The sequence below is a fragment of the Lepidochelys kempii genome, chromosome 7, assembly GCF_965140265.1.
Source record: "Lepidochelys kempii isolate rLepKem1 chromosome 7, rLepKem1.hap2, whole genome shotgun sequence".
In the NCBI taxonomy this organism is placed as follows: Eukaryota; Metazoa; Chordata; order Testudines; family Cheloniidae; genus Lepidochelys; species Lepidochelys kempii.
Genome location: NC_133262.1, coordinates 54,009,649 through 54,031,667, shown reverse-complemented (window position 1 = coordinate 54,031,667; position 22,019 = coordinate 54,009,649). Strand labels below are relative to the sequence as shown.

At 45.9% G+C, this 22,019-nt stretch overlaps 1 protein-coding gene across 23 annotated transcripts in view; it reads left to right on the top strand.

Annotated features, from left to right (window-relative positions):
• Positions 1–22,019, top strand: part of USP54 (ubiquitin specific peptidase 54) — a 278,081-nt gene that overhangs the window by 171,095 nt on the left and 84,967 nt on the right. For all 23 annotated transcript variants that reach the window (XM_073352837.1, XM_073352836.1, XM_073352834.1 and 20 more), the window contains 3 exons: positions 1,902–2,015; positions 2,537–2,619; positions 11,153–11,258. In XM_073352837.1, the coding sequence (XP_073208938.1) occupies positions 1,902–2,015; positions 2,537–2,619; positions 11,153–11,258 (303 nt within the window). The remainder of the gene's footprint in view (positions 1–1,901; positions 2,016–2,536; positions 2,620–11,152; positions 11,259–22,019) is intronic.

Genomic DNA, 22,019 nt, shown 5'->3' with positions numbered 1-22,019 from the left:
GGTTGGTGGTGCCTGATATACCGCCACATGAGCATGGCACTCCAGAGAGCGCCACAGCCAGCCGTACGGATACCACTAAGGCAAAAATCTCCAACAACTGTGCACGTGGGCCTGCACAGACCTAGAATGGAATGGACGTGAGCAACACATCTCAAAGAACAGGAGTTATGAAAAGTAGATAACTGTTTTTAGTTTTAACAGCGTCTGTCAGGAGGAGTATGAAAAATCCATACCCCCCGAAAAATCCATACCAAGAATACTTCCATCAACCTAGCTACCACTCTGTGGGAGGTGGGGGATTACCTACACTGAGGGGAGAGTCCCTCCCATCACCCTAAGCAGTATCTACACTGGGGAGTTGCAGCAATGCAGTTGTGCTGCTGTAGTATTTTAAGTGTAGGCAAGCTCTTGGTTGACAGAAGAGTTCTGCTGACCTAGCTACCGCATCTTGAAGAGGCAGGTTTACTACATCAATGGGAAAAACATCGTCTTCTGGTGTAGGAAGCACCTACAGTATAGTGCTACAGTGGCACAACTGCAGTGCCGTAGCAATGCTGCTGCAGCCACTGTAGTGTAGACATACCCTTATGCTGCAATAAGGGTGCCCACATAGATGCTGATGTTGGTTTAACTATAATACTCGTATAATTCTAGGAGTATAACTGATCAAACTTTCCTGTATGGACAACTGCTAGGGCAGACATCACTCCATTGCTTTGCACTCAGTTAACCTTTTCAAGGTTTTCTTTGCAATCATAAGGACTAGAGACTTAGGCTATGTCTACTCTGCGCACCTTACAACGGTGTGACTGTGCCACTACAACCATGCCATTGTTAGGTACTCAGCTTAGCTGCTTTTTGTCACCGGGGCCATAACTTCATCAGTGGGAGAGCGTTTCCGGCTGACAAAGTGGTGTCCACACGGAGGCTTTCCAGCGTTAAAACTTTGGTCGTTCGGGGGTGGGGGGTTTCACACCCTGAGGGACAAAAGTTTTAGCGACAGAAGTGCAGTGTAGGCATAGACTTGCTTTTGGGGTTGAGGGGAACTGAATGCTTAGTTCCTGCAGCACAAGATGGCAGCCTGAATTTGGGAGTCTGTGCCTAATGCTTAATCTGTGTCCAGATACTGAGTCCTCTGTGGCCTTTCTCCTATCTGTCCAAGCTGGTCAAGTTAAATGGTTAAAACAATACTAATAGAGGTATCTGTGGCCTTCTTACCATAAATCCATGTTGACGTACTGGGAGGGATCCTGAAACAAGAGCTTCTAGGATGCAGAGAACGGAGGGAGTTGTTTGAAATAACCTCTAGGTATCAGTGCTCATGAGACAGATTGTGTTCAGTACTCTTGCTTCTTGCAGAATTTCATCTGCCTCTCCATTAGTTGTCTAGCTCTTTGTTATAAAGTTCCCTTTCATACCAAGTTTTGGGTGCACGGTGTAAAATCCATTGATTATACAATAATTAATAAGAGTTACTCCAGGATGATGAGCCTGCAGTTAGGCTGTTGTCTTCCAGACAGTGTCAGCCCACTGTTTAAACACCACAGAGCTGCTGTGCCCATTTCACTTAAGCCAAACCATTGACATTTACGAATTTGTCAGAACAAATGATAGAACCTGCAGATAGGCTAGTAAATAAATAAAAAGGTTAATTGGTGTAGCATTCCAGATAAAATACACGTAGCTATTTTGTTTAATATCAATGAAATGCCAATCTCTTTAGTTCCTAAATGCATTTAGGATGTTGGGAAGAGCACTCCATCCTGTTGTAAAATGTGACTTTTTAACACAGCATTATTTTAGTATTTCTGAGATATTGTAGTGAGTTATGTGTAATTAATTTTCGTTTGTTTACATTACAAATTACCAACTTTTTCACTTTTTTCCTCCTTTCGGGATAGGAGAATCTCTTGATGCGGATTCATTTCCACATTGCGGATGAGTCAAAAGAAGACATCTGCACTGCTCAGCACTGCATTTCTCACCAGAAGTTTGCAATGACCTTGTTTGAACAGGTGAGATAGTGGTATCTTTTTACACAAAGCACCCACTCCCCATTTAGGTTTAGTTCCTCAGAAATCTGGCATCATGTCTGAAGAAATGTCAGACAGGCACAGCTAGGATTGCCACCCATCCGGTTTATACTTGGACAGTCCAGTTTTTGGCTTCTGTGTCCGGGTACCATTTAGGGTTGCCAGGTGTCCAGTTTTTGGGGACCTGGCAACTCTAATTTATGGGGCAGGGGGACACGCCGGGTCATTAACCTGTGCCAGTCTCTGCTCAGGTGGAACTGCCTCCTACCTGCAGCCAGGCTCCTTGATCGGATCCAGTGAGTGACATGGGAGCGGGGGGGGCGGGGGAGAGGAGAGAGTGATGAGGGTGGAGCCTTGGGGGGCGGGGGAAGAAGTGCGTGGGGGCAGGCCCTCAGGGTTTCGTTTATCTGCAGTTAGAAAGGTGGCAACCCTAGGCACACAATACGTGACATGGACTCATCAGTTTAGCCTTCTCATGGTATTACTTTCCCTTCCTGTTTTAGTGTGTCTGTACCAGCTGTGGTGCCACCTCTGACCCTCTGCCTTTTATCCAGATGGTACATTACATCTCCACCACTTCACTCTGGTGAGTCTGGGGTTTTATATGGGAAAAGAGTTTACCTTGTTTACAGTAGCACCTTGGTCATGGTATTTTTCTGCACTGTCACATAATTCGACATACAGAACGTTCTCTGCTCATTATTAGTGGAGGATAGCTGTGGTCTGGAACATAAGGCTTCTGTGGGACAGAAGATTAGGATGGAGATTAGATGTAGATCAAGAATTTAGGTGTATTGACAGAGCTGTAGAGATAGAGGACTGTTTATGGCAGGGAGTTACATAGAACAGAGAAACAGGTACTTGAAGAGCTGTGTTAGGGAACAGGGCTGGAAAGGAGTAGTACTACAGTTCAGGGCTGAAGAACATTGACAGCTGTGGTGCCCAGAACTGGAAAAGAAAAGAGTAATTAAGGCCAAGATTGAATTACATTGGTAGAACTGTGTGGTAGGCTGAACTGAAATATCAAAGGGTAGTTCAGTTCAGGTTCACTTTCATGAGCATTAAACCAATTTTTTTTAAACTAGCATTTCTGTGGTTCATATTCATGAAATCCTTCCTGTAAGATTATTTCAACACTGTTTCTGTTGCAAAGCTACTTTATCTTTGTTCCTAACAGTATTACAATCTCATTATAGGGCTTTCAGTTTAAACAGAGATTTACCTGTAAAATCCTAGTACTACATTTAGACTACAATGTATCAATAAATATTTAAGTGGAAAACTGAGTTATTGTTTTAACTTTCAGCTTCAGACAGCAGCTTCATGTTGTTTCTGCACATGAAGTTATCTAAGAGCTGTCAGTGTTGAACGGTGGAAGCCTGACTGTCAGGAGCACATAAAACAACGAATAATTTTTTAAAATTCCCCAAATGAGTTTTCTGGCTAATTAGTTATTTGATGAACAAATACACTAAAAGCAATATCAGCCAAAAGGAAACCCTAAAATGGGAGGTATCCACTTGTTAAGCCTATAGAAGGTGCATTGAATTGTTAAACACTAGTTTACTTATTCTTCTTGCCCCTCTAGATGAAAACCACTTCATAGATAACCAGCTTAAATAAGTAGACAGTATAACTTATCGGCATTATTCCTACTTTGCATGTTCTCTTGGAATTATAAGAAAACATTTTACACTTAATTCAGTCAGATGTCTTATCCTGAGAGCAAGAAAGTAAATTATGTACACATTATTCTGTATGATAAATAGAGCTAAAAATCTAGAGGCCCTTAAGCATTCCTCTTATCCTCTCTTGGTAAATCAGTTATGGTTTAGTGTCATTAAACCTGATGATATAACATACAGACTACCATGAAACGGAAACTAAAAGAATAAATGAATGAATAAAAATAATAGCTAAAAATATTTGCTCCAAATAAATAAAAAAGAAAATGCATAAAGCCTTGGCTCCAGCCATCTAATAGTTTAGGAAAATAGCACGTTTTCCTTTCTCCAAATGCTGGTGACACAAATGATTATCTACAAGAAACTGACCAGAGATGATAAAAGGCTGAGGTTACCATCTATTTTCGAAAGCCTGATTGAGATGGAAATAAATTAACTGCCCACCTGCTGCCCAGGATAAAAGCCATGCAATGGAGGAGTGAAAAGGGATTTGGATACTGTCTTGAAAATCAGAAATAGCTTCTGTCATGCAAATCAGTGGGGGGAAATTGTGACTGAGGGTATGTCTATGCTACGAAATTAGGTTCAATTTATAGAAGTCGGTTTTTTAGAAATCGTTTTTATATAGTTGATTGTGTGTGTCCCCACACAAAATGCTCTAAGTGCATTAACTTGGCGGAGTGCTTCCACAGTACCGAGGCTAGCGTCGACTTCTGGATCGTTGCACTGTGGGTAGCTATCCCACAGTTCCTACAGTCTCCGCCACCCACTGGAATTCTGGGTTGAGATCCCAATGCCTAATGGGGCAAAAACATTGTCGCAGGTGGTTCTGGGTACGTCATCAGGCCCTCCCTCCCTCCGTGAAAGCAACGGCAGACAATTGTTTCGCCCCTTTTTTCCTGAGTTAACTGTGCAGATGCCATACCACGGCAAGCATGGAGCCCGCTCAGCTCACTGTCACCGTACATCTCCTGCGTGCTGGCAGACGCGGTACTGCATAGCTACACAGTAGCAGCTCATTGCCTTGTGGCAGCAGACAGTGCAATAGGCCTCATAACTGTCGTCGTCATGTCCGAGGTGCTCCTGGCCGCCTCAGTAAGGTCAGTCAGGAGCGCCTGGGCAGACATGGACGCAGGGACTAAAAGAGGAGTGACTCGACCAGGTCATTCTCTTTAGTCCTGCCAACAGTTCTATTGTACCGTCGTATGGCGAGCAGGCAGGAGATGAGGTTGGCTAGCAGTCCTACTGCACCCTCTGCTGCCAGCCAAAGATGTAAAAGATAGATGGAGTGGATCAAAACAAGAAATACACCACATTTGTTTTGTATTCATTTGCTCCCCCCTCCCTCCCTCTGTGAAATCAATAGCCGACAATTGTTTTGGTGAGGTCTGTCAAGGGCACCTTGAAAAGTTTAAGGGAGATTCAGTCCTGCCTGAAATACCGGGGCGGGAGGGATAGCTCAGTGGGTTGAGCATTGGGTTGAGCATTGGCCTGCTAAACCCAGGGTTTTGAGTTCAATCCTTGAGGGGGCCATTCTGTGTGACAGTTGTTTTTGTTTCTCCTTGATGTAAAGCCACCCCCTTCATTGATTTTAATTCCCTGTCAGCCAACCCTGTAAACCGTGTTGTCAGTCGCCCGTCGCCCCTCCCTCCATCAGACCTGGTAGACAATCATTCCACGCCTTTTTTCTGTGCAGACACCATACCACGACAAGCATGGAGGCCACTCAGATCACTTTGGCAATTAGGAGCACATAAAACACCACGTACATTATCCAGCAGTATATGCAGCACCAGAACCTGCCAAAGCGAAACCGGGTGAGTAGGCGACATCAGCGACGTGACGAGAGTAATGAGGACATGGACACAGACTTCTCTCAAAGCACGGGCCCTGGCAATGCGGGCATCATGGTGCTAACGGGGCAGGTTCATGCCGTGGAACGCCGATTCTGGGCCCGGGAAACAAGCACAGACTGGCGGGACCACATAGTGTTGCAGTTCTGGGACGATTCCCAGTGGCTGCAAAACTTTCGCATGCATAAGGGCATTTTCATGGAACTTTGTGACTTGCTTTCCCCTGCCCTGAGGCGCAAGAATGCCAAGATGAGAGCAGCCCTCACAGTTGAGAAGCGAGTGGCAATAGCCCTGTGGAAGCTTGCAATGCCAGACAGCTACCGGTCAGTCGGGAATCAATTTGGAGTGGGCAAATCTACTGTGGGGGCTGCTGTGATGCAAGTAGCCAACGCAATCAAAGATCTGCTGATATCAAGGGTAGTGACCCTGGGAAATGTGCAGGTCATAGTGGATGGCTTTGCTGCAATAGGATTCCCTAACTGTGGTGGGGCCATAGACGGAACCCATATCCCTATCTTGGCACCGGGGCACCACTCCGGCGAGTACATAAACCACAAAAGGTACTTTTCAATGGTGCTGCAAGCTCTGGTGGATCACAAGGGACGTTTCACCAACATCAACGTGGGATGGCCAGGAAAGGTACATGACGCTCACATCTTCAGGAACTCTGGTCTGTTTGAAAAGCTTCAGGAAGGGACTTTCTTCCCAGACCAGAAAATAACTGTTGGGGATGTTGAAATGCCTATAGTTATCCTTGGGGACCCAGCCTACACCTTAATGCCATGGCTTATGAAGCCATACACAGGCAGCTTGGACAGTAGTCAGGAGCTGTTCAACTACAGGCTGAGCAAGTGCAGAATGGTGGTAGAATGTGCATTTGGACATTTAAAAGCACGCTGGTGCAGTTTACTGACTCACTTAGACCTCAGTGAAACCAATATTCCCATTGTTATTACTGCTTGCTGTGCACTCCACAATCTCTGTGAGAGTAACGGGGAGACGTTTATGGCGGGGTGGGAGGTTGAGGCAAATCGCCTGGCTGCTGGTTACGCGCAGCCAGACACCTGGGTGGTTAGAAGAGCACAGGAGGGTGCGGTGCGCATCAGAGAAGTTTTGAAAACTAGTTTCATGACTGGCCAGGCTACGGTGTGAAAGTTCTGTTTGTTTCTCCTTGATGAACCCCCCTGCGCTTGGTTCACTCTACTTCCCTGTAAGCTAATCATCCTCCCCTCCTCCCTTCGATCACTGCTTGCAGAGGCAATAAAGTCATTGTTGCTTCACATTCATGCATTCTTTATTCATTCATCACACAAATAGGGAGATAACTGCCAAGGTAGCCAGGGAGGGGTGGTGGAGGAGGGAAGGACAAGGCCACACAGCACTTTAAAACTTTAAAACTTATTGAATGCCAGCCTTCTGTTGCTTGGGCAATCCTCTGAGGTGGAGTGGCTGGGTGTCCGGAGGTCCCCCCACTGCATTCTTGGGCGTTTGGGTGAGGAGGCTATGGAACTTGGGGAGGAAGGCGGTTGGTTACACAGGGGCTGTAGTGGCGGTCTGCGCTCCTGTTGCCTTTCCTGCGGCTCAACCATACGCTGGAGCATATTAGTTTGATCCTCCAGCAGCCTCAGCATTGAATCCTGCCTCCTCTCATCATGCTGCCGCCACCTTTCAGCTTCAGCCCTCTCTTCAGCCCGCCACCTCTCCTCCCGTCATTTTATGCTTTCCTGCACTCTGACGTTGTCTGCCTCCATGCATTCGTCTGTGCTCTGTCAGTGTGGAAGGACAGCATGAGCTCAGAGAACATTTAATTGCGAATGCATTTTTTTTTTTTGTCTTCTAATCTTCGCTAGCCTCTGGGAAGGAGAAGATCCTGTGATCCTTGAAACACATGCAGCTGGCGGGACAAAAGGGACAGCGGTATTTAAAAAGACACATTTTATAGAACAATGGGTACACTCTTTCAGGGTAAACCTTGCTGTTAACATTACATACATAGCACATGTGCTTTCGTTACAAGGCTGCATTTTGCCTCTCCCCACCATGTGCCTAGCCCCTCCCCGTTGCTAACAGTGGGGAACATTTCTGTTCAGCCACAGGCAAACAGCCCAGCAGGAACGGGCACCTCTGAATGTCCCCTTAATAAAAGCACCCGATTTCAACCAGGTGACCATGAATATCGCTCTCCTGAGGATAATACAGAGAGATAAAGAATGGATGTTGTTTGAACGCCAGCAAACATACACTGCAATGCTTTGTTCTGCAATGATTCCCGACTACGTGCTACTGGTGTGGCATGGTAAAGTGTCCTACCATGGTGGACGGAATAATGCTGCCCTCCCCAGAAACCTTTTGCAAAGGCTTTGGGAGTACATCCAGGAGAGCTTTATGGAGATGTCCCTGGAGGATTTCCACTCCATCCCCAGACATGTTCAGACTTTTCCAGTAGCTGTACTGGCCGTGAATGCCAGGGCAAATTAATCATTAAACACGCTTGCTTTTAAACCATGTATACTATTTTAAAAGGTACACTCACCAGAGATCCCTTCTCCGCCTGGCGGGTCCGGGAGGCATCCTTGGGTGGGTTCAGGGGGTACTGGCTCCAGGTCCAGGGTGAGAAACAGTTCCTGGCTGTTTTATTTATTGAATGACAGCCTTCTTTTTTTTGGGCAATCCACTGTGGTGGAGTGGCTGGTTGGCCGGAGGCCCCCCCACCGCGTTCTTGGGCGTCTGGGTGTGGAGGCTATGGAACTTGGGGAGGAGGGCGGTTGGTTACACAGGGGCTGTAGTGGCAGTCTGTGCTCCAGCTGCCTTTGCTGCAGCTCAACCATGCACTGGAGCATACTGGTTTGGTCCTCCAGCAGCCTCAGCATTGAATCCTGCCTCCTCTCATCACGCTGCCGCCACATTTGAGCTTCAGCCCTCTCTTCAGCCCGCCACTTACTCTCTTCAGCCCACCACCTCTCCTCCCGGTCATTTTGTGCTTTCCTGCACTCTGACATTATTTGCCTCCACGCATTCGTCTGTGCTCTGTCAGTGTGGGAGGACAGCATGAGCTCGGAGAACATTTCATCGCGAGTGCGTTTTTTTTCTTTCTAAGCTTCACTAGCCTCTGGGAAGGAGAAGATCCTGTGATCATTGAAACACATGCAGCTGGTGGAGAAAAAAAAAGGGACAGCGGTATTTAAAAAGACAGATTTTATAAAACAGTCGCTACACTCTTTCAGGGTAAACCTTGCTGTTAACGTTACATACATAGCACATGTGCTTTCGTTACAAGGTTGCATTTTGCCTCCCCCCACCGCGTGGCTACCCCCTCAACCTTCCCCCCTCCCTGTGGCTAACAGCGGGGAACATTTCTGTTTAGCCACAGGCAAACAGCCCAGCAGGAATGGGCTCCTCTGAGTGTCCCCTGAAGAAAAGCACTCTATTTCAACCAGGTGACCATGAATTATATCTCACTCTCCTGAGGATAACACAGAGAGATAAAGAACGGATGTTGTTTGAATGCCAGCAAACATACACTGCAATGCTTTGTTCTACAATGATTCCCGAGTACATGTTACCTGCCTGGAGTGGTAAAGTGTCCTACCATGAAGGACGCAATAAGGCTGCCCTCCCCAGAAACCTTTTGCAAAGGCTTTAGGAGTACATCTAGGAGAACCGCGAATGCCAGGGCAAAGTAATCCTTTCACATGCTTGCTTTTAAACCATGTATAGTATTTTAAAAGGTACACTCACCAGAGGTCCCTTCTCCGCCTGCTGGGTCCAGGAGGCAGCCTTGGGTGGGTTCAGGGGGTACTGGCTCCAGGTCCAGGGTGAGAAACAGTTCCTGGCTGTCGGGAAAACCGGTTTCTCCGCTTGCTTCTTGTGAGCTATCTACAACCTCATCATCTTCCTCATCCCCAAAACCTGCTTCCGTATTGCCTCCATCTCCATTAAAGGAGTCAAACAACACAGTTGGGGTAGTGGTGGCTGAACCCCCTAAAATGGCATGCAGCTCATCATAGAAGCGGCATGTTTGGGCCTCTGACCCGGAGCAGCCATTTGCCTCTCTGGTTTTCTGGGAGGCTTGCCTCAGCTCTTTAAGTTTCACTCGCCACTGGTTTGGGTCCCTGTTATGGCCTCTGTCCTTCATACCCTGGGAGATTTTGAGAAATGTTTTGACATTTCGAAAACTGGAAGGGAGTTCTGATAGCACAGGTTCCTCTCCCCATACGGCAGTCAGATCCCGTACCTCCCGTTCAGTCCATGCTGGAGCTCTTTTGCGATTCTGGGACTCCATCATGGTCACCTCTGCTGATGAGCTCTGCATCGTCACCTGCAGCTTGCCACGCTGGCCAAACAGGAAATGAGATTCAAAAGTTTGCAGGCCTTTTTCTTTCTACCTGGCCAGTAAATCTGAGTTGAGAGTGCTGTCCAGAGCAGTCACAATGGAGCACTCTGGGATAGCTCCCGGAGGCCAATACTGTCTAATTGCGTCCACAGTACCCCAAATTCGATTTTAAGTGCCCTTTAAGTAAAAAAAGAAGAAAAAAAAGGGGGGGCCTTTGTCGTGTGGACGGGTGCAGGGTTAAATCAATTGAACGCTGCTAAATTCGACCTCAACTCCTAGTGTAGACCAGTGCTGATAGTATATCAAAAGGGTTGTGAGCATATGCTGTATTACCCCTTGTGGCTGCTAACATTTAGGTGAGCTTTCTGGCTGACATTGTTTACCTGAATGGTTTTATTCATTTAAAATATTAATATTTAATGTTTGTCATAAGAATTTCAAATGAGATTAAAATTTTTATTTGGGACTGTAGCATTTGAAGGAACATGATGAACATAAAAACCATGCTTGGTTTATGTACGTTCTTACACGTTGCTTATAATAAAACTGTTAACTTTAAAATATATGCATCCAATGAAGTGGGTATTCACCCACGAAAGCTTATGCTCCAATACGTCTGTTAGTCTGTAAAGTGCCACAGGACTCTTTGCCACTTTTACAGATCCAGACTAACACAGCTAACCCTCTGATATTTAAAATATAATTTACTTTTTTCCACTAATGCTGTTTGTTTCCTTTTTGCAATCTTTCAGCTTGAACAGTGCAATTAAATATCTGCTTCACTGTTGCTTATAATTTCATCTGTAAGATTTTACCTTTAGAAGGTATTGTGCAACAGCATAATACTGGTGTGGTTGGGTTGCAAATTCTGTAGGGAAGCACTTATTTGCTGTAAAAATGTGTTTTAATTGGAAGTTAAATATTCCTTGAAACATTTCTATTAAGTTTTCTCTTAAAATCTCAAATTTGAAGCCAAACTTGAATTGTCTATCATCTCTCTTTAAACTTCCCATTTTCTTTCTGCAACATAGTCACAGAAAATGCATGAATCCACCACTGAAACATATCTGTTTTACACATTAAAATATTTTCAAAATAAATAAAAATTAATTGCAAAAATAAGCAATTTAAAATATTATAGTTTTTACTTTTTCAGCTTTCTAATTATGGCATAAATGCTAAATGAAAATGTGTATTTATTCAACTTTTTAACAAACTTTTCTTCTCTATGCTGTCCTTGAACTGAAGCAATCAAGCTATTTGCATGCTGGAGCGACGAGAGAAACCCACTCCAGATATGTTTGGAGAGTTACTGCAGAATGCCAGCACCATGGGAGACCTGCGAAACTGTCCGGTTAGTATGCTTAGCTTGACTTTTTAACAGAAGCAAAAGACAGAAGAGGGCTAGTAGTGTCTGCTGTTATGTGCCTCTGACTACAAAGGGTTTTAAAGATTTAGCTCATCACAATGCTAGAAGCGTCAGAGATGGATGGACCAATTTTCTTTGTGGGTAAGACTTCCAGTAGGTTTTATGACCCTTCGGGTATGGGAAAAGAAAAGCTGTTATCTGTGCCCACTCTTTGACAGCTGGAATTACTGGGACATAAGTTATGGATCGAGGTAAGAGAAGAGAGCAGACATTGTGAGGAATAGGAGTTAGAAAATCTCATCCAAAGAAACTGAAATGACATTACTGGAGGGCTATTTTATGTTGGAGCACTCTTAGCATATAGTCACCTGACATTTGCTGGGAGAGCAATACAGCAGCACACAGACAATCCAGGAAGTTTTTGGAGAGTGTTGGGGACAACTTCCTGGTGCAACTACTGGAGGAACCAACCAGGGGCCGTTCTCCTCTTGACCTCCTGCTTACAAGCAGAGAAGAATTGGTAGGGGAAGTAGAAGTGGGTGGCAGCCTGGGGAGCAGTGACCATGAGATGGTTCAGTTCAGGATGCTCACAAAAGGAAGAAAGGAGAGTAGCAAAATACGGACCCTGTACTTCAGAAAAGCAGGCTTTGACTCCATTAGGGAACTGATGGGCAGGATCCCCTGGGAGGCTAATATGGGGGGAACAGGAGTCCAGGAAAGCTGGCTGTATTTTAAAGAAGCTTTATTGAGGGTGCAGGAACAAACCATCCTGATATGCAGAAAGAATAGCAAATATGGCAGGTGGCCAGCTTGGCTTAACAGTGAAATCTTTTGTGAGCTTAAACACAAAAAGGAAGCTTACAAGAAGTGGAAACTCGGTCAGATGACTAGGGAGGAGTATAAAAATATTGCTCGAACATTCAGGGATGTAATCAGGAAGGCTAAAACACAACTGGAGTTGCACTAGCAGGGGGAAATGAAGGGTAACAAGAAGGGTTTCTACACGTACGTTAGGAATAAGAAAAAGGTCAGGGAAAGTGTGGGACCCTTACTGAATGGGGGAGGCAACCTAGTGACAGATGATGATTTCAACTGGGCTCACATGTTTCAGTATAAGAAATGGAACTGTGCATTTCTCTTGGGGCATGTCATTAAAGGGCCTTTGGAGTGGAGAAGGAGTAAAAGCATAAATTAGGAGGTTTGAGAAAAACTGGTATTTAACCTTGTAAAAGCAGTTCTTTGCACATGTCCAGCTAGCCTTCATGTACTGTGCTACCACAAGCCATACAAAAATACAGTTGGATTCTTTTAAGTTCAACATATGGCAGTGAATGGAATTTGAGGATATCTATTTATTTAATTCTATAAATGTAAATGGTGTTTTGCAGCACAAATGGGGTGAGATTCCTTACCCATAAGAGCTTACAGTCTAAGGGTATGTCTACACTACGGAATAAGGTCGAATTTATAGAAGTCGTTCTTTTAGAAATCGGTTTTATATATTCGAGTGTGTGTGTCCCCACAGAAAATGCTCCAAGTGCATTAAGTGCATTAACTCGGCGGAGCGCTTCCACAGTACCAAGGCTAGAGTCGACTTCCGGAGCATTGCACTGTGGATAGCTATCCCACAGTTCCCGCAGTCTCCGCTGCCCATTGGAATTCTGGGTTGAGATCCCAATGCCTGATGGGGTAAAACATTGTCGCGGGTGGTTCTGAGTACATATTGTCAGGCCCCCGTTCCCTCCCTCCCTCCGTGAAAGCAAGGGCAAACAATCGTTTTGCGCCTTTTTTCTGTGCGGACGCCATACCAAGGCAAGCATGGAGGCCGCTCAGCTCACTTTGGCAATTAGGAGCACATTAAACACCACACGCATTATCCAGCAGTATATGCAGCACCAGAACCTGGCAAAGCGATACTGGGCGAGGAGGCGACGTCAGCGCAGTCATGTGAGTGATCAGGACATGGACACAGATTTCTCTGAAAGCATGGGCCCTGCCAATGCATGCATCATGGTGCTAATGGGGCAGGTTCATGCTGTGGAACGCCGATTCTGGGCTCGGGAAACAAGCACAGACTGGTGGGACCGCATAATGTTGCAGGTCTGGGATGATTCCCAGTGGCTGCGAAACTTTCGCATGCGTAAGGGCACTTTCATGGAACTTTGTGACTTGCTTTCCCCTGCGCTGAGGTGCATGAATTCCAAGATGAGAGCAGCCCTCACAGTTGAGAAGTGAGTGGCGATAGCCCTGTGGAAGCTTGCAACGCCAGACAGCTACCGGTCAGTTGGGAATCAATTTGGAGTGGGCAAATCTACTGTGGGGGCTGCTGTGATGCAAGTAGCCCACGCAATCAAAGATCTGCTGATATCAAGGGTAGTGACCCTGGGAAATGTGCAGGTCATAGTGGATGGCTTTGCTGCAATGGGATTCCCTAAGTGTGGTGGGGCCATAGACGGAACCCATATCCCTATCTTGGCACCGGAGCACCAAGCCAGCGAGTACATAAACTGCAACGGGTACTTTTCGATAGTGCTGCAAGCTCTGGTGGATCACAAGGGACGTTTCACCAACATCAACGTGGGATAGCCGGGAAAGGTACATGACGCTCGCATCTTCAGGAACTCTGGTCTGTTTCAAAAGCTGCAGGAAGGGACTTTCTTCCCAGACCAGAAAATAACTGTTGGGGATGTTGAAATGCCTGTAGTTATCCTTAGGGACCCAGCCTGCCCCTTAATGCCATGGCTCATGAAGCCATACACAGGCAGCCTGGACAGTAGTCAGGAGCTGTTCAACTACAGGCTGAGCAAGTGCAGAATGGTGGTAGAATGTGCATTTGGACGTTTAAAGGCGCGCTGGCGCAGTTTACTGACTCGCTTAGACCTCAGCGAAACCAATATTCCCATTGTTATTACTGCTTGCTGTGTGCTCCACAATATCTGTGAGAGTAAGGGGGAGACGTTTATGGCGGGGTGGGAGGTTGAGGCAAATCGCCTGGCTGCTGGTTACGCACAGCCAGACACCAGGGCGGTTAGAAGAGCACAGGAGGGCGCGGTACGCATCAGAGAAGCTTTGAAAACCAGTTTCATGACTGGCCAGGCTACGGTGTGAAAGTTCTGTTTGTTTCTCCTTGATGAAACCCCCCGCCCCTTGGTTCACTCTACTTCCCTGTAAGTTTACCACCCGCCCCTCCTCCCTTCAATCACCGCTTGCAGAGGCAATAAAGTCATTGTTGCTTCACATTCATGCATTCTTTATTCATTCATCACACAAATAGGGGGATGACTACCAAAGTAGCCCAGGAGGGGTGGTGGAGGAGGGAAGGAAAATGCCACACAGCACTTTAAAAGTTTACAACTTTAAAATTTATTGAATGACAGCCTTCTTTTTTTTGGGCAATCCACTGTGGTGGAGTGGCTGGTTGGCCGGAGGCCCCCCCACCGCGTTCTTGGGCGTCTGGGTGTGGAGGCTATGGAACTTGGGGAGGAGGGCGGTTGGTTACACAGGGGCTGTAGTGGCAGTCTGTGCTCCAGCTGCCTTTGCTGCAGCTCAACCATGCACTGGAGCATACTGGTTTGGTCCTCCAGCAGCCTCAGCATTGAATCCTGCCTCCTCTCATCACGCTGCCGCCACATTTGAGCTTCAGCCCTCTCTTCAGCCCGCCACTTACTCTCTTCAGCCCACCACCTCTCCTCCCGGTCATTTTGTGCTTTCCTGCACTCTGACATTATTTGCCTCCACGCATTCGTCTGTGCTCTGTCAGTGTGGGAGGACAGCATGAGCTCGGAGAACATTTCATCGCGAGTGCGTTTTTTTTCTTTCTAAGCTTCACTAGCCTCTGGGAAGGAGAAGATCCTGTGATCATTGAAACACATGCAGCTGGTGGAGAAAAAAAAAGGGACAGCGGTATTTAAAAAGACAGATTTTATAAAACAGTCGCTACACTCTTTCAGGGTAAACCTTGCTGTTAACGTTACATACATAGCACATGTGCTTTCGTTACAAGGTTGCATTTTGCCTCCCCCCACCGCGTGGCTACCCCCTCAACCTTCCCCCCTCCCTGTGGCTAACAGCGGGGAACATTTCTGTTTAGCCACAGGCAAACAGCCCAGCAGGAATGGGCTCCTCTGAGTGTCCCCTGAAGAAAAGCACTCTATTTCAACCAGGTGACCATGAATTATATCTCACTCTCCTGAGGATAACACAGAGAGATAAAGAACGGATGTTGTTTGAATGCCAGCAAACATACACTGCAATGCTTTGTTCTACAATGATTCCCGAGTACATGTTACCTGCCTGGAGTGGTAAAGTGTCCTACCATGAAGGACGCAATAAGGCTGCCCTCCCCAGAAACCTTTTGCAAAGGCTTTAGGAGTACATCTAGGAGAACCGCGAATGCCAGGGCAAAGTAATCCTTTCACATGCTTGCTTTTAAACCATGTATAGTATTTTAAAAGGTACACTCACCAGAGGTCCCTTCTCCGCCTGCTGGGTCCAGGAGGCAGCCTTGGGTGGGTTCAGGGGGTACTGGCTCCAGGTCCAGGGTGAGAAACAGTTCCTGGCTGTCGGGAAAACCGGTTTCTCCGCTTGCTTGCTGTGAGCTATCTACAACCTCCTCATCATCATCATCTTCTTCGTCCCCAAAACCTGCTTCCGTATTGCCTCCATCTCCATTGAAGGAGTCAAAACAACACGGCTGGGGTAGTGGTTGCTGAACCCCCTAAAATGGCATGCAGCTCATCATAGAAGCGGCATATTTGGGGCTCTGACCCGGAGCGGCCGTTCTCCTCTCTGTTTTTCTGGTAGGCTTGCCTCAGCTCCTTCAGTTTCATGCGGCACTGCTTCAGGTCCCTGTTATGGCCTCTGTCGTTCATGCCCTGGGAGATTTTGACAAAGGTTTTGGCATTTCGAAAACTGGAACAGAGTTCTGATAGCACGGATTCCTCTCCCCAAACAGTGATCAGATCCCGTACCTCCCGTTCGGTCCATGCTGGAGCTCTTTTGCGATTCAGGGACTCCATCATGGTCACCTGCAGCTTGCCACGCTGGCCAAACAGGAAATGGGATTTAAAAGTTCGCGGTTCTTTTCCTGTCTACCTGGCCAGTGCATCTGAGTTGAGAGTGCTGTCCAGAGCGGTCAGAATGGAGCACTCTGGGATAGCTCCCGGAGGCCAATACCATCGAATTGTGTCCACAGTACCCCAAATTCGAGCCGGCAAGGTCGATTTAAGCGCTAATCCACTTGTCAGGGGTGGAGTAAGGAAATCGATTTTAAGAGCCCTTTAAGTCGAAATAAAGGGCTTCATTGTGTGGACGGGTGCAGGTTTACATCGATTTAACGCTGCTAAATTCGATCTAAAGTCCTAGTGTAGACCAAGGCTAAGGCCATGATCCTGCAAAGTCTTTTGCATGTGCTTAACTTGAAGTACATACAGGGTCAGGACCTGAATTAGTAGCTAGGAGAAGGATGGGCAAACTTCTTGATGCATTTTGGTGTCTATAAGCCACTGTTGTAAATTATTGCTGCTGTTAAAATTATAGCTTTGTGTACTCTTGGGATACGAATCTTGTCAGATCCTCAGTGGAGTTTAGTGGTGAACCTTTGTGAGGAGAAGGAGAAGAAACTGGCATTGATTGTAGCAGGAATTGTAACAACTGCACTAACCAAGGCTGTGTTAGGATTTCCATTTTAACCCTTTTATTTTCAGTTGCTTATAACTTTCCGAAACTTTCACCTTTCTGACTGAAATTTTCCATGCTTAGTTTCTGCCAAAGATGAATGTCTCCTTTTTGGAAAGTTGGAGTAAAAATGCTTCGGCTCTTTGAGAATGAAAGTAGATGAATATATATTTTTCACATTTAAAAAATTGGCAAGCTTTTATCAGTTCAATCAAAATATGGAAAGTCATAATTTAGTAAGAATATAGCCTTTGTGGAAGACAAGAGCCCTTTGATTTATCAGGTGTGAATTCTTTGGTTTGACTAAATCGTTTGCTGATCGCTTCCCCTTCTTCTGTTGTTATCCTCATCTTACTTTTTGGCTTGTTTATTTAACATTCTGGGGAACCATCCTGAGGTGGCTTAGTTAAAAGTAGCACCTCCTGTAATGCAAGATATGAATCACTGTATCAGGACTCAGCATTCCTTCCTCTCTATCAGAAAGTTATGAATTTAGTTGTGCTCCTTGAGAATAGCTCAGTAGCACTTCAAACCAATGGGAGAAGAGAGGAAGAGAATAGCAGGTAAGGCAATTCAGTTGCCCCGAGGGAGACCACACAAATTCCTGTAGTTAACGTCAGCCACCTGAATGACATTTGGAAAATAGAATATATGTGTCCTTCTCTCTCCCTAAGATATCCCAGTGTTTGGAAAAAGGCTTCCCCCCCACCCCTTTGCTTTTGGCTGACTTATTACTAACCCCCAAAAAGATGACATGGAAATCTCAAGCTATGCTCTCTTGGGTTGTTTGGACTGAAAGATGCTGTAGTGAAGCTTGCAAAGAGAATCCTGATGATTTAATCTTATAAAGATTAAACCACCTTTGTAAATTGCTGTTGAGAGGAAGAGGTCATAGAATCATAGAATATCAGGGTTGGAAAGGACCTCAGGAGGTCATCTAGTCCAACCCCCTGCTCAAAGCAGGACCAATCCCCAATTTTTGCCAGAGATCGCAAATGGCCCCCTCAAGGATTGAACTCACAACCCTGGGTTTAGCAGGCCAATGCTCAAACCACTGAGCTATCCCTCCCCCCATCCCCACTTTATCTTTCATTCCGTGGATAAAGTGTCAGGAGTGATTAGATTCAGTGGTGAAACAGGCCTCTTGGCTATGAGAAGCCTTTTATGAAAAGGATTTTTTGTCCTGAGAATCTGTGCAAAGCAGCCTAAAGTGACCTGACATTGAGGGTGGTGAAGGTGATACAGTGACTCTGGCAAGGCTAAATAGAAAGCTTTTTAATTTTGTATCACTTGTTGGAATTGCAGTTCTCTTATTTTGGATGGGAAACTTTTTTCCAGGGTGTTGAAAATGCTTCTGATCGCAGCCCTTTTGTGTGTGTGTGTGTGTGTGTGTGTGCTTGTATGTGTACGTGTACTTGCACACAAAATTATTTTACTATTTATTTATTTATTTATTTAGGAAATATTAACAGGTTTACAAATCCTTGCCACATAAGTATCAGAAACAAAATGGTAATAATTACAACAGTGAGCTCATGTTTAAAGAGAACATTTATACAGGAAAGTAGTCATCAAATCTCTGTTTAACAGGATGTTACCATATTACAGAGTGAGCATGGATTTTATTAGATTGAGTGAAATCTCTGATTACACATACTCAACACACCAGGTATCTCCATCAAATGTTAATATTTAAAAAAATTGGACAGGTGTGCTATTTTTTTTGCAGATGAATATACTTGTCTAAGTGCTGAATAAAAGGTAACCAAATATCTAAGTATCTATTTGTCCTCTGTTTTGCTGGGTACATAGTTGATGCATTATTTTTTCCGTAACAACCTCCCGTATTTTTTTTTAACTGTTCCTCTATGGTTGGACTATTTTTCTTTTTACATAGAGAAGCTATCAGTAGCTGAGCAGCTACTAGCTGATTAATTCTCTATTTCCTTTTGTATGCCCATTGCTACTAGGAAGCCCAAAGAGGATTACCAAAGGGTCATTTGATAATAAATATCCAACACATTGTGATATTTGGTTACAGATTGCATCCCAGTACTCCCTAATGACTGGACATAGCCACAATATGTGCATAAAATCTCCTCTTTCACAATTTCTCCAATATTTGTCCCTATTCAATCTCTCTCTGTTTTTTAAACTGTCTGGTGTGAGGAATTATTGGAACAGTATCTTAAATAAATTTTCTTGTTGAGTGATTGCATTTGTCCATTCTACTGCAGGTGTCTGTGAACTCCACTTCACAATTGGAAAGCTTTTACCCTTAGCAGGTTTCAGAGTAACAGCCGTGTAACCTATTTCCCCTTGTTTTTTCCAACCCCCCCCCCCCACCCCGACGTTCTTGTTAAACCCTGGATTTGTGCTGGAAATGGCCCAACTTGATTATCATACACATTGTAAGGAGAGTGATCACTTTAGATAAGCTATTACCAGCAGGAGAGTGGGGTGGGGGGAGAGAGAATCTTTTGTAGTGGTAAACACCCATTTTTTCATGCTTTGTGTGTATAAAAAGATCTTCTATACTTTCCACAGTATGCATCCGATGAAGTGAGCTGTAGCTCACGAAAGCTTATGCTCAAATAAATTGGTTAGTCTCTAAGGTGCCACAAGTACTCCTTTTCTTTTTACCCTTAGCAGTACCCATCAGGGCTGCTTCAGCATCCTCTGCTGTCTCACATACATCGTGCAGGCTTAAAGGTGTGAGCTGCCCCATACTCCCCTTTGTTCCTTCCTACCACCTGTGATGGCTGTTGGATCTCCCTATCCTTGCTAGTTGAAGTCTTTCTTAGTAACTGTATATAATATCATGTATAGTCAGTACAGTTAGTTGGCAAATATTAAAGGGTTTCTTTTGTTTTTGTTGTTTTGGTGGATTCCAGCACCCAGTTTGGGTACCAGCCTCAATACCAGAGGTATGCTGTGCTTTCCGGGTTGCAAGCTCTGCCACTCTTGCAGCAAGGCTATGCCAAATAGTGACCCTCACCCTAGCTGCCTTAAGTGCTTTGGGGAGGCTCATGTGAGCAATAAATATGGTATTTGTAAGGGCTTTAAGCCCTGTTTGAAAAAAGGCAGGGCAGCCAAATTGAAATATCTGCTCATGGAATTGGCGCTATGGCCTCCACCTGAGCCCTCTTCATTGATCTGGGTACTGAACACCTCAGAGTCTGTCAACGCACCTCCAGCTCTTCTGGAATCGAGAGGCAGATCGGCGTGTCTTGTACCGAAGAAGAGGCATCAGAAATTGGACTCAGTACTGGGGTTGTTGAGGGAATCAAAGAAGATGAACTCTGCTAAGGAGTCGAGAGGGCGTTCAAAGAGGAAGCACTCCCCCGTGCATATCTCTAAATGGGAGTTTGTTGACTCCAGAGCCCAGTGGGGCCTTTAAAGACTGACTCCCAAAGCTCCTTCACTGGCATCTCCTCATGTCTTGGTACCGCATACTATCTTCCTGGTACTGTCTACTTCTGAGGCCTTTGAAGCTGTGAGAGAGCTGTTGGAACCTCTTGGTGCCGATGTCACCAGTTGTTCAAGAGGCTTGCCCAGCACCAGTGCCCAGGATACTGCCTCCTATGCCTTCAGCTCCACTGGATGCAGCCATCAGGGCACCAGTGAGGCCAGCACTGTCTAGAGGAAAGCCACAGAAGATATCCCTGGTTCCATTAGAATCTGAGCTGCCTTCTCTGATATCGACTAGTATGGCACTGCCTTGGTCTCAGGAGAAGCTTTGTCATCATCAGGCTTTGAAGTAGGTTCCTATCTGTCCCAATACAGCTGGTCCCTTCAGGAGGGATATGCCACCTGTCTGCCCTGGTTTCTGTCCCAGTTTCAGGAGGGATCCTTGGTCTAAGCGTAGCTGGGTCCAGTGCCATACCAGTGGCCCTTCTGGAACCTGTGGGGTCCCTCCCCAGTCAATTACAGCTCTGCAGCCATGTCAGCTGGCTCCATCTTCTGAGCGTTGGAAGCATCATTGCCACAAGCATTGTAGCATTTGTACTGAGCCCGGCACTGAGCAGGATCCCTCTTGCAAGCAGCTACAAGAGGACCAGAAGCTGACACAGTTGTGTCGGAGCCTATTTCTCCATCTCTCGATGATTTTAAGACTCAGCAGCAGCTGTTGAGGAAGCTGACTATGGCACTTGATATCCACCCAGAGGAGGTCCGGGAAAAATCCCTCTCGCTGGTGGACATTATAACATCTGAGGCCTCAGTTAGACTAGTGCTGCCAATGAATGAGGTTATCTTAGAGCCTATCAAGATCCTTTGTGACTTGCTTTTAACTTTACGTGCTTAAGAACATAATTTTCTGGTACAGATATATAACTCCTTGCATGGTACAGGTACATACATTTCACAGTGATATTGATGATCAGTGTGTCACTGGCTTTCATTTGAAATCTCACATTATGGTCTTTGGTGAACCAGAATATACATACCAGAACCAGAAGATGTCTGGAGCCCCGCTAAGTTGGCACTAAGAGTTCTTAGGTCGCACCAGTGTTTGTTTAGGTTAGAGTGCCCCCCAGTCCACTGCTGCCTTGAATATTTGGAACATCTAGTCCAGTGGTTCTGCAACTGTGGTCCATGGACCGCCAGTGGTCTGTGAGCTCCATTCAGGTGGTCCTTGTATAGTTCCCTCTAATGTGTACGCCTGTGCGGCCGCACATGAGCAAATGAAGGACACAAGAGGGATCCTGCTCAGTGCCGGGCTCAGTACAAATGCTACAATGCTTGTGGCAATGATGCTTCCAACGCTCAGAAGATGGAGCCAGCTGACATGGCTGCAGAGCTGTAATTGACTGGGGAGGGACCCCACAGGTTCCAGAAGGGCCACTGGTATGGCACTGGACCCAGCTACGCTTAGACCAAGGATCCCTCCTGAAACTGGGACAGAAACCAGGGCAGACACAACAAATTGGCTCCACTAATTAGGTGCCTGGACCGTGGAGAAGACGCACATGTAAGGTGATCTGGTGGCCTTGGCAAGAATAGGGTGTAGGTGGGAGGGCGTAGTGGGGTGAGATGGGGGGAATTTGGGACGTACAGGGCTGCGGTGGC